This window comes from Phascolarctos cinereus, unplaced genomic scaffold (genome assembly GCF_003287225.1).
Source record: "Phascolarctos cinereus isolate Bilbo 61053 unplaced genomic scaffold, phaCin_HiC Scaffold_4;HRSCAF=312, whole genome shotgun sequence".
NCBI lineage: Eukaryota > Metazoa > Chordata > Mammalia > Diprotodontia > Phascolarctidae > Phascolarctos > Phascolarctos cinereus.
The window spans coordinates 667,040,225-667,056,324 of NW_027555847.1; the positions used below are offsets into that span (position 1 = coordinate 667,040,225).

The 16,100-nt window shown below is 40.2% G+C and overlaps 1 protein-coding gene across 7 annotated transcripts in view; it reads left to right on the plus strand.

Moving 5' to 3' along the window:
* PIP5K1C (phosphatidylinositol-4-phosphate 5-kinase type 1 gamma) overlaps positions 1-16,100 on the plus strand; it is a 139,054-nt gene that overhangs the window by 105,950 nt on the left and 17,004 nt on the right. For 6 of the 7 annotated variants that reach the window (XR_002321122.2, XR_013486417.1, XM_020969192.2 and 3 more), the window contains exons 11-14: positions 6,920-7,004; positions 11,693-11,854; positions 15,637-15,775; positions 16,010-16,042. Coding sequence is in view for 5 of the 7 variants with exons in the window: in XM_020969192.2 (XP_020824851.1) it covers positions 6,920-7,004; positions 11,693-11,854; positions 15,637-15,775; positions 16,010-16,042 (419 nt within the window). In the remaining 2 variants the exon portion in view is untranslated. The remainder of the gene's footprint in view (positions 1-6,919; positions 7,005-11,692; positions 11,855-15,636; positions 15,776-16,009; positions 16,043-16,100) is intronic. The other variant, XM_020969193.2, reaches the window with a different exon arrangement.

The following is a 16,100-nucleotide window of genomic DNA, read 5'->3' on the forward strand; positions in this document are numbered from 1 at the left end:
TGATAACTCTTCTACATGACAAACCTTCAGATACTTGAAGATAACTTATCTTGTTCCACCCTAAGGGTTTTTTTTTTTAAATTATTTCTTTTTGGTTTTCAGCATTCACTTCTATAAGATTTTGAGTTTTAAATTTTCTCCCCCTTTCTCTCCTCCCCCCTCCCCAAGGTGGTATGTAATTGATATAGGCTCTACTTATACATTCATATTAAGCATGTTTTCACATTAGAGTCTCCTTTTTTTGTTTTTTAGACAAAATATCCTCAGCTCCTTTAACTGATCTCCCATGGCACAGTCTCAGCACCTCTCACCATCTTTGTTGCCCTCCTTTCAGCCACTCCAGCTTATCAAAATCCTTCCTTAAATAGGGTGCCCAGAACCCCACAAAATGCTCCAAATATTATCTGACCAGGGCAGAGTAGAGTGAAACTATTGTGGACACTATTCTTCCCTTAATGTATCCTAAGAGTGACTTGGAATTTTTGGTTAATGTGTCTCAGTGTTAACTCATATTGATATTACAGCACACTAACATTTTTATGAACTATACTATCTGACAATGCTTCTCCCATTTTGTACTTAAAAAGTTAATTGTATGAAAACATAGGATGTTAGCAGTGCAGAGTCCGATCCCCTCATTTTACATATCAGATAATTGAAGTCTTGAGAGAGAAGAGTGGCTTTTTTTGATGTCATATAATGACCTAGTGGCAGAGGTAACACTAGAACACTGGTCTCTTGAGATCTAATCTAATGATCTTGAATAATGAATTTAATACACCATTTATAAAGCACTTACTATGTGCAAGGTCCTGTGTTCATTGCTGGAAATGTACAATAAAGCAAGACAGTCTCTGCCCTCAAGGAGTTTCTGTTCTACTGGAGGAAGACAATACATCCAGGGGAGCTCTAAAGTTTAATACAGTGCAGATGGCATGGTTTGAAGATGGCTAGAAAGTGAAGGGAAGACTTGACTCCGGGCAAAATAAGTTCAAAGCTCATCTTGCAGAGTCCTGAATGGACCAAAGGTCTGAGGCCAAGATTCTATGAGAGGGGGAGGAGGTTGAGGACAGTGGCTAGAACACAGGTGCCATGGTTTGGAAATGGCAGAGAAGTGACTTCCCTTTATCTTGGGCCAAAGGAGTGAATTTCCAATGGCAGATTTCAGACATTAGTAATAGGCTGGTAAGTGTAATATTTTTCAGTACCTCGGACCCTGCACATCATAATATGCAGGCAGCTCATATGTAAGGCATCCCTCCCTGCCTTTTGCAACCTGCACTAGCATGCTAAGTATTTTTAGGAATGCAGAAGTGTGGAATACAGGTTCCTTGCCCATAGAAGATTCACCAGGACAGGGCACATATTCAGCTGTCATTCACTTATTAAGAAGCTTTCATTAGGACCCGTTTACCTCTAGAACAAAATACAAACTCCTTACCCTAAAGTTCAAGGTTTTCCATGATATATCTCCTACTTTTCCCTTCTTACTATCATTACTGTCTTCCATGAACTCTTTGTCCTATCCAGACTAGACTAGTAGCTGTTCCTTAAACTTAGCCTTCCATCTTCCAACTCTGTGTAATTCCAAGAGCCACACTGAGGCTTGGAATGCGCCTCCTCACTCCCTCTCAGAATCCTTGTCTTCCTTCAAGCTCAGCTTCTCTGTCTTTCACTGACCTCTTCTCCCCCTCAACTTAGTGCATTTCTTAACTCCGGGTTTGTATAAAATATGAGCTTCTCAAAAGTAGAAACTTTGGTTTTGTCCTTGTAACCTAGCACAAGGCCTCAGAACACAGCAGATGCTCAGGAACTGTTCAGTTGAATTGAACATGAAAAGAGAACTAGCAACTCAAGGCACTTTGAGGTGGTGAAAATCTGCTGGATTTGACCTTGACCAAAGGACGTGAATTCTAAACCTGGCTGTGCTGCTGGATCATGCTGCGGTCTTGGGCAAAGCAGCTCATCTCCCTCAGCTTCAGTTGCCTCATTGGTAAAAATGAGAAACTTGATCTGGATGATTTCTAAGGTCCCTTCCAGTATCAAATCTAGAAGTTCTGTGAGCCCTGGCTCTAATACTCACTAGCTCTGTGACTGTGGATAATTTACTTAACCTCTTAATCTGTGATTTCATCAGAAAATGGAGATAATAAATGACACCTGCACTGCAAGTGCTTGCACTTGCACTTGCATTTGCATATATAGGATTGTGGTAAGGAAAGCGCACAATAAACAAGTGTGTCACAGAAATGAGAAAAATGAGGCAGACCTCCGAGGCCTAAGTCTAAGTTGAGAAATGAAGTTAGGATCCAGGCCCTGTGGAGTGTCATTACATCACAGGGCCGCTGCCAGTTTGTCTGATGGTTAAGTCCAGGAGAGGTTCACCACAGAGCCTGAGGCCCAAGAGGCATCATGGTGTGGTGGGAAGAGTGCAGGGTTTGAAGTCAGAAGACTCAGGTCCACAGCTCACCTCTGGGATTTGTCAGAGGCACGTGTGACCTTGGGAAGTCATCTTACATTTCTGACTGACCTACAGTTGCCTCAGGAAAAATGAAGGAGTTGGCATCAATGATCCCTAAGTGCATTCCTGATTTAAATCCTGTTATCTTTTAAGTTGGAGGGCCGCATGAATTTTATATATTTAGAGGCCATGGGAATTTTTCTTCCTGACAGCAATGATGACTCCTGTTGCAACTGAAAAAATCTTATTTTTGAATAATTATTAAAATTTTTCAATAAACTTTTTAATCAAATTTATTTCTTCCAAAGTATCAGTTATGGAACTTAATGCTAGTCATTAAAGAATTTAGATCAAGCCCATAAGAATTTAATGAAATGAACTATTCCTAAGAACTTACCAGCTTCAACTTTAGTGATTCCACAAAAGAGAATGTGTTGCCACAGAGCCAGGTGAAGGCAAACATTGTCTGGAGTTTGACCCCATGGCTCTAAACTCCAGGCCATTAAATCGTTGTGACCTGCTGGTTCATGGATGTTATAGTTACTTAGATAAAAACAGAATCAGAAAACCTCACTGGAACCATGTTGGCCACCCAAGCCATAGGGCAGTTCCCAAAAGTCCTTACTCTGGAAACTTGCTTTGTAACCTCATCTAACCTCTCTCTGCCTCATTTTTCTCCTCAGTAAAATTGTAGTCCTTAGACCCCGCCATCTACCATATGGGAGTATTTTGCGATTCAGTTGATGTAATATACAAGAAACTTTAATTGACAAGCAAATGCTTTGGCAAATTCAAAAGACTATATATCTTAGACTAGCCAGAGGACCTTTGATAGAACAATAGACAAGAATTCTCTCCCTAGCTCGGTGGTTACTTACCTCGGAGCTCACTGCTTTCCGAGGCAGTAATCCTATTGTAATACAAAAAACAAAGCAGTAATACCATTAGAAACTTTAAAAACTACTCCTGGAATCCGGAGAACTGTGTTCACATCTGAGCTCAGTATTGCAGAACCTCAGAGTTGGAGTGGATTTCTGAGACCATAGAGTCCAATCCATATTTGAATAAAAATCCTTAGTTCTGATTCACACTTATCCATTGTCATTGAATTTTTGCTTAAAGGCTTCTAGTGTGGGAAAGTCCTCTACCTCCTGAGGCACCCTGTACTCCATTTGTGCCTATCTCTAATTGTTGGGAGGTTTTCCTTTCAGGCAGTCTAAAATTAGCTCTTTGGAACTTCCAGCCGTTATTCCTGGTTCTGCTTCTCAGATAGGAGAAACCTAATCCTCCTTACATGACAGCCCCTCAAATGCTTGAAGACATATGTTCCCCTGCAATTTTTTCTTGTCTACGGTTAACAACCCCAGTTTCTTCAACCCGTACTAACATAACATTATTTCAAGGCCTTTCACCATCCTAGTCATTATCTTGGGATGCTCTTTGGCTTATCATTGTCCTTTTTTAAATGAATTAGCTCCAACTGAACCCAACAATACTCCAGATGTCTGACCAAGGCAGACTATGGTGGAACTGTCATGTTTCTATTCCTGGACACTATTTCTCTCAGTAAAACTAAAGAGGGAATTAGCTTTCTTGTCAGCCACATCACATTTTGATTCAGACTGAAGATTTTTTAGTCTTTTTCGGATGAACTGCTTTCTAATCATACCTCTTCCAGTTTAACTTGTGAAGTTGATTTTCAGAATGCAAGTTTAAGACTAAATGATCCCCATTAAACTTTCTCTTAGCTCATCTCAGTGCTCTAACCTGTCAAGATCTTTTGGAATCCTTACTGTTAATCCAGTGTATTATCTATCCCATTCCCCCTAGCTTTGTGATAGCTCTAGATTTGATAAACATGTCATCCATATCTCATCATTATTCTAAAAAATGTTAAATTCCCCGGGGCCAGAACTGAAACCTTCTGTTGGAGATCAATATTGTATTGAACCATTAATGACTACCAGATATAGCCATTTAATTGGTTACAAATCTACTTCGTATCTATAGTATTTTCTCGACCTGCCAATCTAACAACCCCATCAGAAAGGAAATAACATTGGTCTGGCATGACCTGCTCTTGATGAAGCCAGGATGGTTCTTTGGGATAACAGCATCTCTTTCTGGATGTTTGCTGACCAGCACTCTACTAAGATTTATAGCTTTTCCAGAAATCTGAGTCCAGCTCCCTGTCCTATAGTTTATAGACCTCATTCCCTTTCCTTTTTTTTTTTTAAATAAGTCTAATGCTTACCTGTCTCCAGTCCTGATCCAGTCCAATCCGTGATCTGTCAGAAACTGCTGGTGGTGTCTCAGCAATCAAATCTGCCAGTTCTTATAGTTCATCTGTTTCAGGCTACTTGAACTCATGATGGGCAGCTAGCCATGTACTTTCTGCCTCCTTACCTACATTGCATATCATTTTGCTTTTAGCCAGTTTTTTTTTCTGTCCTGCAAATTAAAAGTTTAGTAGTTCTTTCTTATTTATATCTATCATCCATTATCTTGTCTACCCTAAGTAGTGGTCCCATCCTTTTTGTGATCCTCCTCCTTTCTTTAACAGCCTTCACTCATTCTGAGTTCTAACACTGTTCTCATAAGATTGAGCCGTATTTTAGTATTTATTACTTCTTCTCTTATGCTTGTTTCCATCGTATATATTTTTTATCTGAGTTAATTGGTGAGTTCTTTATATATCTTTATTTGTTCACTTTTGACATTTTCTTGTTGGAATTATTTCTCTATGTCTTAAGTATTTCATTCTTGAGAGTTTCTGATCCTTCCTCTGATGACTTCCCCTATGGAATTTTAGTCCAGGAGATTGGCCAAACCCTTTGAAATCTGCTCTCCCCAAATCTGGCATGAATGTCAAATTATTACCAGCTTCTCTCTTTTCTAGCAAAAATTCTAAGATAAGTGGTCAATTCCTTCCCAAGATTCCTATAGTTTCTATTCCAGCAACCAATTCTTATTGGTGAGAGTAAGATCCAGCTTAGAAATTTCATTCCCTTCTTAGTCCTTTCACATTTTGAAAAATGAAATTATCATTAAAACTTTGTAATTAACTCATGATGAAAAATAGAGAGAACTGAAGAACTCTTAAATGTAGATTGGAGCATTTTTTTCCACTTTTTGGGGGGAGGGCAACATGACTAATATGTAAATATGTTTTGCATGACTTCACATGGATATGTTGCTTGTTTTTTCAATGGGTGGCTGGAGGTGGGGTTGGGGGAGAGTCTGGAGGGAGAGAATTTGGAACTAAAAATTTCAAAATGAGTGTAAAAAAAACCTTTGTTCTTAACTACCTGTGTGACCTTGAATAAATTGTTTTTCTTTTCTAGGACTTTCTTTTCTCCTCTGTAAAATTAAGAAATTGATCTGAGTTACCATCTAACCCTGAAAAATCTTATGATCACATTTCCCATATAAATTCCCAGAAGAAAGAGGAAAGACATAGAAGGCAATGTGTAGCAAGTATATAGCTAGTAGAGGTGACTTTGAAACATGATGGGATTTGGGGATAGATTAGAACATGATGTCATCCCTAAACATTGGTTATTATGTGTCCTGAGACCTTCCCCCTCTTATTCTCCCCCAAAATAAAACAGCAGGGAAGGCTGTTTCATTTATATAGTCAGCCTAATTATAAGCATTAAAATGTAGGTTTCTTCCGAGCCACTGAAATCATCACCATCATCAGCCCTAAGGTAAAATCTAATCAGAATGCACTCAAGTGCTTCTAGTCTTTGGATGTTATAAAAACTAGAGCTGTTTCCAAGGAAAATTGTTTTTAATGTTGTATTAGAGAGGCATTAATTGGGGCAACTAGGTGGCACAGTGGTAGAGTGCCAGGCCTGGAGTCAGGAAGACTAATCTTTCTGAGTTCAAATCCAGCCTTAGACACTTAGAATTGTGTGACCCTGGGCAAATAAATCACTTAACCTTGTTTGCCTCAGTTTCCTCATCTGTCAAATGAGTGGAGAAGGAATGGCAAACCACTCCAGTATCTTTTCCAGGAAAACCCCAAACAGGGTCACAAAGAGTTGGACGTGACTGAAACAATTGAACAACAAAAGAAAGGGATATGGCAGGGTTGGGCTCCAGTGAGCTAGCCAGTTGAAAAAGAGCTCAGATCAAAAGATCATGGAATCTAGAGCTAGAAGTTAACTATAGGGATTCTCTAATCCACCCTTCCACTTCTCTGTTACCACACATTTTACAAATAAGAAAAACGAGACCCAAAGAGTTTAAGTGACTTACCCTTGGTCATACAGGCAGTAAATAACAAAGCAGAGATTTAAACCTAGATCCTTAGAATCAAGAGCTTATTCTACCCTGCCAAAATGTAAAGAATGTTTTCAGCAATCTTATTTTTTTTCTTTCTCTCCATCCCACTTACCCCACTTCTGTTTTCCTTTTTTATGTGAACTATTCCCTGCTTATTTCCATTTCTAGGACACTGTCTCTGTGCACCGCCCCAGCTTCTATGCTGAGAGATTTTTCAAGTTCATGAGCAACACAGTCTTTCGGAAGAACTCCTGTGAGTATGTCTTGGCATGTGGGCAAAGAAGTCTGGCCCAGATCCTTGCCAGGGGCTGGGAGTTTTGGTAGAAGGAAAAAAGGAATTGGAAAGCAGGGATCCTATGTCAGAAGAAAGAAAAACCTTTTTCCCCCCATAAGAAATAGGGATGTCCCCAGGAAATAGGGATGAAAGAGTAACAGGCATGAAGTTTGGAACTTAATTGAGTCCTACAGAACACAATTTTAAAAGGCAGGTTGTGTAATGAAAAGTGATGACCTTATTCCTTGCCAAAACTAGTCCCTCTGTTTGTGGTCTCCTCCCATCTCCTCCTAGAATTTGCCCCTTTTACCATCTTTTTTTAACTTATCTTTGATCTTCCTATCCATTGGCTCCTTCCCTGTTGTCTACAAACATCCTTAAGTCTCCTTCATCCTTAACAATTATTTGGTACAGCCATCCCCTCAAGCTACCATCTTATAGCCACTCTCCCTTCACAGCCAAATTCCTTGAGAAATTCACCTACACCCACCTCACCTCCCAGTCTCTTGCAGTTTCCTAGTCCCTTGCATTCTGTCTTCCAACGTCACCCCTGCTCTCTTTAAGACTCTCTGTGTTCTCTCAGTTGCAAAATCCAATGGCTTTTTGATCTCCCATCCTTCTTGACCTCTCACTTTTCTTGCATACTCTCTCGTCTTTTGCCTTCATGGGTACTACTTTATCCTGCTTTTCTTTCCACCTGCCTAACCATCCCTTCTAAGCCTAATTTGTTGGATTATCAACTTTGTCCTGCTTCCTAATCATAGGTAATCTCCAAAAGCCTTGTCCTGAACCCTGTATTCTCTATATACTTGCTGTCTCGGCAATCTCATTAGCTCTTGTGAGTTCAGTGATCATCTTTATGCAGATGACTCCCACATATATAAACCCTACTCTAATCTTTTCTCACATCCTGAAATCACTAACTGCCTACTGAACATTTCTACCTGAATATCCCATAGGCATCTCCAAGTCTATACATCTAAAACTAAATTCTTTATCTTTCCTCCCCACAAAACCTACCCTTCATCCAAGCCTCCAATTTCTGTTGAGGGTACAACCAGGAACTCAGGTTTTCAAATTCAGCTTCATCATTCACCCCCTTCTGTCCCTCACCGCCCTTCCATACTTAATCAGTTCCAAGTCTTATCAATTATATATATTTATTTTTGATTTTCAGCATTCAGTTCCATAAGATTTTGAGTTCAAAATTTTCTCCCCTTTTCTCCCCTCCTCCCTCCCTAAGACAGCATGCAGTCTGATATAGGCTATACCTATACATTCATATTAAACATATTTTCACATTAGTCATGTTGTAAAAAAGAATTAGAACCAATGGAAGAAACCAGAAGAAAGAAGAAACCAAAAAAAAGAGGAAATACTATACTTCGATCTCCATTCAGACGCCATAGTTCCTTTTCTGGATGTGGATAGCATTTTCCATCATGAGTCTTTTGGAGTTGTCTTAGGTCCTTGTGTTGCTGAGAAGAGCTAAATCTACCAAAGTTAGTCATCGCACAGTGTTGCTGTTACTATCTGCAATGTTTTCCTGGTTCTGCTCACTTCACTCAGCATTGGTTCATGTAAGTCTTTCCAGGTTTTTCTGAAGTCTGCCTGCTTATCATTTCTTATGGAACAGCAGTATTCCATTACATTCATATACCACAACTTGTTCAGCCATTCTCCATTTGATGGGCATCCCCTCAATTTCCAATTTCTGGCCACCCCAAAAAGAGCTGCTATAAATATTTTTGTACATGTGGGTCCTTTTTCCATTTTTATGATCTCTTTGGGATACAGACCCAGAAGTGGTATTGCTGAGTCAAAGGGTATGCACAGTTTTATAGCTCTTTGGGCATTGTTCCAAATTGCTTTCCATAATGGTTGGATCATTTCACAACTCCACCAATAATACGTTCATGTTCCAGTTTTCCCACATATTCTCCAACATTTATCATTTTCCTGTTTTGTCATGATAGCCAATCTGATAGGTGTGAGATGGTACCTCAGAGTTGTTTTGATTTGCATTTCCATAATCAATAGTGATTTAGAGCATTTTTATGTGACTATAGATAGCTTTAATTTCTTCATCTGAAAACTGCCTGTTCATATCATTTGACCATTTATCAATTACCTCTATGACATTTTTTCTTCATCTGTCCCCTTTCAGTTTGTCTCTGTTTCCACAATTGTAAAGTGGGTATAGTAACAGCATCTACCTGGCAGGGTTGTTGTGAGAATCAAATAAGATAATACTTGTAAACAGTGCCTTGCACAGTGCCTGGCACATAGAAGGTGCTGTAGAGATGCTGATTCTCTTTTTTCCTCCCTACATAGCAGCTACCCTAGTTCAGATCTTCATTACCTCTTGACTGGACTACTCCAGTAGCTTCCCAGTTAATCTCCTGATTCCGGTCTCTCCCTTCCCTAAACAGTTTTCCATATAGCTACCAAAATAATCTTCCTAAAGTACAGGTCTAACCATATCAGTTTCCTGTTCAGGAATATTATTGCCTCCCTATTTCTTTTAGGATAAAATACAAATTTCTCCCCTTTAGTGTTCAAATCTCTCTACCTTTCTAGTCTACCTTTCCAGGTCCATTTCACATTATTTCCCTTCGTGCATACATTTCCACCAAACTGGCCTATTTGCCTGTTTGTTCCCTGAAATCAGTGTTCTATCTCCCACCTTTGCATAAACCTAGGGCATTCTCTCTCTTCATGGCTACCTCTTAAATCCTTGAATTCCTTGATTCTGGTGCTACTTTCTCCAAAAAGTCTTTCCTGATTCTCCCTCATTGTCAGTATTCTCCTTCCTTCACAAGAAGGTATTAGTTGATATTAGTTAGTAATATCTGCCTTTAGTTAGTATTGGTATTCTCTTCCTCTGCCAAAATAATTGTTAATTTCTCTTCCTCTTCCTGCCTTTTTCTGGGTATATATAATATCCCCCTCCCCCTCCCTGAAGTAGAATGTAAGCTTCCTGAGGGGAGAAACTTTTTACTTTTTTGTCTTTGTAACCTCAGGACTGGCACATACAGGCTTCAGGACCTGTCCTATGTCAATTTCATATAGTGGGTGCTTATAAATACTTATTGAGTGAATGTCAGAAGAGCATTGTATTGGGAATCAAAATCTGGGCAGAAGTTCCATTTCTGCCACTAATTTACTATATGACCTTGAACAAGTCACTTTCCATTTCTGGACCTCTGTTTTAACATCTGTGAAATGAAGAAGGGATCAAAGGTCCTTCTATCTGTTAAGATTCTAGAGGGGAAAACTTCTCTTCAAGTCAACATTTATTAAGCACCTACTGTGTGCCAAGCACAATGCTAATTCCTGGGGAAACAAGGACAAAAATTAAAAGCAATCTCTGCCCTCAAGGGGTTTACATTCTACTGAGTGTTACAGTATTTACACTGATAGGCATATGTTATACAGAGGTAAATTTCAGCTCAATAGAAGTCATCTTCCTAACAATTACAGCTATACAAGAGTAAAGCAGGCTGTCATTTAAAGTTAATGAATACCCTATTAATAGAGGTCTTCAGGCAGAAGTTAAGTGACCACTTGTTGTGTATGTTGTACAGGGGATTCATATAAAATATGAATATAAAAGCCATGGCTTAGATTAGATGACCCCTAAGGTCCCTTCCAACTCTGAGACTTGTGATTATATGTATCTTTATATGTGTACATGTGTATAAATGTGCATACATATAAAAATACAAAAAAAAAAGATAGCTAACAATACAAGTCTCTAGATGCTAATGAGCATTTGGCAATTGCCAAATGAATGAGGCAGACAAGGATTGAGTTTAGAGGAAAAAGAAACAGAAACAGATTAAGAATATGGGGGGCTATGAAGCACATACCCCCTTAAAGTTACAAGAAGGGATCCCTATAATATGTTAAAACAGTAATATAGGAAATAACACCAGATACAAGATATTTTTCATATATATGTACTTGTATGTCTCACAGTTGAATGATTTTAAAAGGTGTGAAGCTTTTTTGTTTTATTAAAAGAAATCTGTAGTTGTAAAAATGGAGTTTGAGAGTCTCTCCAGCTTGGAGGCCCTGGTTCATTCTCCCCTTTTGCTACCACATTAATTGCTGCTGGAGCATTAACAGGAGAAAGTTGGTCATAGGAGGCTTAATGGAAAGATAGGGATATGAGCTGGATATTGGTGGATAAGGAAGAATCAGATTATAAGAATTCACATTTACATATGAATTAAGATTTACAAAGTGCATCCTTTCTCATATCCCTGTGAAGCAGATAGTGAAAGTATTATTAATCCCATTTTACAGATTAGGAAACTGAGGCTCAGAGAGGTAAAATTATTTTGTTGAGGCTACTCAGTCAGAACTTGGATTTAAACCTGTCTTTTAATTACAAGACCAGTACTTTGTTCCTTTTCTCAGAGAAGGGAATTATGAGAGCAGAGGATCTCAGGTGAGGTAAATGGTTTTGAAACTGGAAAACAGTGAGAATTAAGGAAAGCAACTTGACTGTAGCAGGGTTCACTTTGAGGGAGAAGAGCAAGAGATGAGGTGGGAAAGGCGATTTTGGTTTTGGTTTTGTTTTTAAAAGGAAAATGCTTTATTAGGCTTAGTGTCCTGACCTTTCTTTTCTTCCTGCCCTGCCCCATCTTTCTCCAATCAAGCTCTGAAATCATCACCATCAAAGAAGGGCAGAACCACCTTGGTGACCGTCAAGCCTCCTGGACCAACAGCTGCCTTCTCTGCCAGCCAGATTCCTAGTGAGAGGGAGGAAACACATTATGACCTTCGAGGAGCCCGGAGTTATCCCACACTGGAGGACGAAGGTATTGTCTTCTTTGCCTGGCCTAGAGTAATAACCAAACCACAGAACTACTCTCTTCCAGAACCCTTCCCTGGACCAGTCCAACTGGTTCAAGTGAAAGTAGGAGAGATTCAGCAATGTGCACAACCTTACCCACATCTGGACAAAGAATCACGGAGTCTGACAGATGGTAGGGACCTTAGCAGCCTAGTCCAACCCATATAGGAAAAGAATCCCCACTAGGACGTACCTGACAAGTGGTCATCTGACCACTGCTTGAAGAGCTCCAAGGAGGGGGAACTTAACTACCTCGGAAGGCAGCCCAGTTCACTTCGAGACAGCTCCAAAAGTCCCTAGAGAAGAATTGGTTCCCCTGGTACTTATTCTGCATATATTAAGCACTGACCATGTGCAAGGCACTATAGTAAGTGCTGGGAACACAAAGGTAAAATGAGGCAGCCCTTGCCAGCATTCAAACTGCTCTCAGGCTAAGAAGGGGGCGTGTATACAAATAAGTATATAGTAAAAAGGAGCAAAGGGAGGGTCTGGATTAAGGTCCAGAAACCTGTAGACAAGACAAACAACTTGCATTTCTGTAAGGGTCACTATGTACTTTCTTCACAGCAGCCCTTTAAGATAGGTAATATTTTTTAAAAGTACTTTTTCAAAGTAGTGCATTCTTTTCATTTTACAGTGGTAGGAACTAAGGCTTGGCAGGGGTTTAAGAGACTTACCCAGGATCACACAGCTTCAGGAGTGAGGGACAGGTGTCTCTTAACTTCAAGACCGGTTCTTGCCCTACTGTACCATGCTGAAGAGAGAGAGCCCTTTCATTTGGAGGAAGGGTTCATGAAGCACTTGAGTTAGGCCTTAAAAGAAGGAAGGAATTTCAGTAAGTAGAGATAGGGAGGATAAATAATTCATTCTGGGCACACACAAAGAGATGGGAGAAAACAGAATGAGAAGAGAGGATGGCACATTGTTCAGTTTTTCTAGAATGTAAGGTATATAAAGAGAGAGCATCGTTAGAAAGCTGAAAAGAGTTCATAGCCCAATTATGGAAGGCCTTGAGTGCCAGTATCAAAAGCATATTTCCTACAGGATGCTTTATTCTACGTACAGTGTAGGGAGCCACAAAAGATTTTAGAATAGAGGAGTGATACAATAGTAGTAGTATATTGGGAAGGTTAGTCAAACAATCATGTGAACAGTGAATTAGGGGAGAGATTAGAAGCAAGGAGACCAGTTAGGAAGCTATTCCATTATTACAGGTGAGAGGCGAGTAGGAATGGGAGAAAGGGGTGGTAGAGGCAGGACCCCATTAAATACAGAGGAAATAGAATTGATCAGACTTTGGTAGGTCGTTGGATACGGTAGGTGACGAAGAGAGAGAAGTCAGAAGTGACTTTAAGGTGTCAGGCATATGTACTGGAAAAATGATAACGTCATCTAAAGAAGTAGAGAAGTTGGGGGAGAAAGCAAGTTTAGGAGGGAAGATTGAGTTCAGTTTTGGTCCTGTTGAGTTGGAAGGGTCCAATAGACAGACTGAAATGTCAGATTACCTCTCAAGGAAGAAACTAGGGACTAGAAGTACAGATTTGGGAGTCATCTGCATCAAAGTTACAGCCAGGATGAGATGACCAAGAGAGAGGAGAGAAAGAAAAAGGCCAGAGGCACAGATTTGAGGGACACCCTCCGTTACTGGGCAAGAGGAAAATAAACAGCAGGGCATAGTGGAGAGGGCACTGGAATTGAGGCCAGAAGACCTGGGCTCAAAACCTAGATTTGGCACTTACTACTTGCATGACCTTGAAAGAAATACTTAATCTCTTTGGGCATCAGATTCCTCATCTGCTGAGGGGGTTGGACTACAATCTAGAATTAGATGATCTCTCAGGTGCCTTCTAACATGTAATCTTAGGAGCCAGCCAAAGAAATGGAAACTGAGTCAAGTCCCAAAAGAAGCAGCTTTAAATGCCTCCATGAGGTCAAAGGATAAGGACTGAGAAGAGATTGTGTATTTGGTGATAAGTTCATTAAACACCATGGCAAAAATAGATGCAGTTTTAGGATGGAGTCAGGTGCCAGATTGCAAAAGGATAAAGAGCAATTTGGTTAGTGGTAAGGAAATGGAAACAAGTATAGACAACTCTTTCTAGAAACTTAGCATTGACTAAAGAAGAAAGGACAGTAGCTTGGTGGAGTCAAGAGATTTTTTTAATGGTTTTTGGTGCAACAGCAGCCACTGTATTACAAATAATGATGAGTACAAACTTATATAGGCAGGTAACCATAGATCTCGATCAGGTAGCTGTAGTACTCAGCTTTGTCCTGGTTAGATACCCATTATCTTCCTGAAATTAAGACTTCCTTCAAGATGTTTCCATCTATTGTCTTGAATCCATCTTTCCTTTAGTTCATGGAAATGTTGCCTTGGCTCTTTGAAAAGTCTGTAGTTAAATGTGGGAATCTGTATTGCTTGACTCTGAGTATCTCTGACAGCGGTTTTGTTTTTCTTGTATTTTTTTCCTGGGGGAGGGGGTGAAGTGAGAGGAAAAGAAAGTAGATCTTAGTTGAAAATAAAATTTAATTTAAAAAAAAGAAGTCTATAATCTAAGGGAAATTTTTTTATTTTAGTAAACAAGAGACCTAGGCAAGTTTTCAGGCTGACCAAAAGGAGCTAGCAGAGGAGAAAAGAGTGAGGATGCATGGGGGATCAGATAATTAATAGAACAAGGTTCTGTGGGAGGACTGGATCAGTGGCACCAAGAAGGGGAGGCAGAGGGACCCACCTCACCCTCTCAGACTGGAAAGAAGGAGAGGATATCTGGGGACATATCTAAGGCTAGCTAACCTAGGATGGCCTCAGTGTTCTTGGGAAAGCAGATTGAAAGTGAGAGAAAAAGAGAGTGCATTGAAGACCTTGAAAAAGGGTATGTGGAGTACAGCCTTTGTGGAGAATGTGACATAGAGTCGATGAGAGATGAATTTTTAAATTGCCATGCAGCAGTAAGAGCCCAATTAAGACATAATAGGAATGAGATAGGAAGTCAGTAAGGATAAAGGATTACCAAGCTACCATGGGAGCTCCATTGAGATTAAGTACCATAAATTTATAGTACATTAAAATGTTGTGACATGCTCCAATGATGCTTAGCAGAATAACAAAATGGAAGTTTACCTTGAGGGAAAAGAGCTTCTAGACTGATGGATAGAGAATCCCTCACGTGGCAAATCGTGGGGTCAGGGCTTTGTAAGGATTATATAAGGCAGTGTCATCTAAGTGCCAAATGAGTAGTGTCAAAAATTAGTCTAAGAGAGGAAGGGGCAGGGATTGAGTAGAGGGATCAGGGAAGGTTTCATGGAAGAGATTGGAATTGAGGTGGACTTTGAAAGATGGATAACATACTGATAGCCACAGCGAAGGGATAGATGATTTACGTAGGGAGAACAGTGTGAACAAAGTCAGGAAATTATAGATTCAGCCAGAGAATGTGAGTAGAGTAGTTTGCCTAGAGTGGAGAGTGCATGTAGAGGAGCAGTGGGAGATGAGAATAATAGAGGCTGTACTGTGAAAAGCCTTGAATGGCAGGCCAAGACGATAGACCTTTTTTTTTTCTCCTATAGGCAATCAAGGCAGGTATGTGGACATTGGGGAGGAAGGAGAATTGTTGAAAATTTTTGGAAATGCATTCTTGACAACTCTAGTGGTACCTTAGGAGAGAAGATGAAGAGAGTTAGGTGAACCTGCTTTGTTGGATAGTAATTTCCTTTTCTTCTTCTGGCTGGGTGTGGTTCCTGCAGGCAGACCTGACTTACTACCCTGTACTCCTCCATCATTTGAAGAAGCAACTACAGCTTCCATAGCTACAACCTTGTCATCTACATCCCTCTCCATCCCTGAGCGATCTCCTTCTGAGACCTCTGAGCATCCTCGATACAGGTAAGAGCAGCTTATTTAACTAGCCCATAAGATGGCTGGCGGCCCTAAGAGCTCTGGCCAAGGACAGAGCATGGAGAATCCATCCTATCCCCCCATGCAGTCAAACCCAGAGCACACAAATCATTTAATGAACCCTTTTCTGGGGGCAAACAAGCAATTATCCACTGACCGCCAGGGTGGGAAACTAGAAAATTTGTGGGCCAGATGAATGGATTTGTGGATCTGTCTTCACAGGCGCCGCACACACTCCTCTGGACATGATACCCGGTAAGATCCCTGGTCACTCTTAGAACAGATTCCTTAGATGTTGGGGCTTGAATGTTGA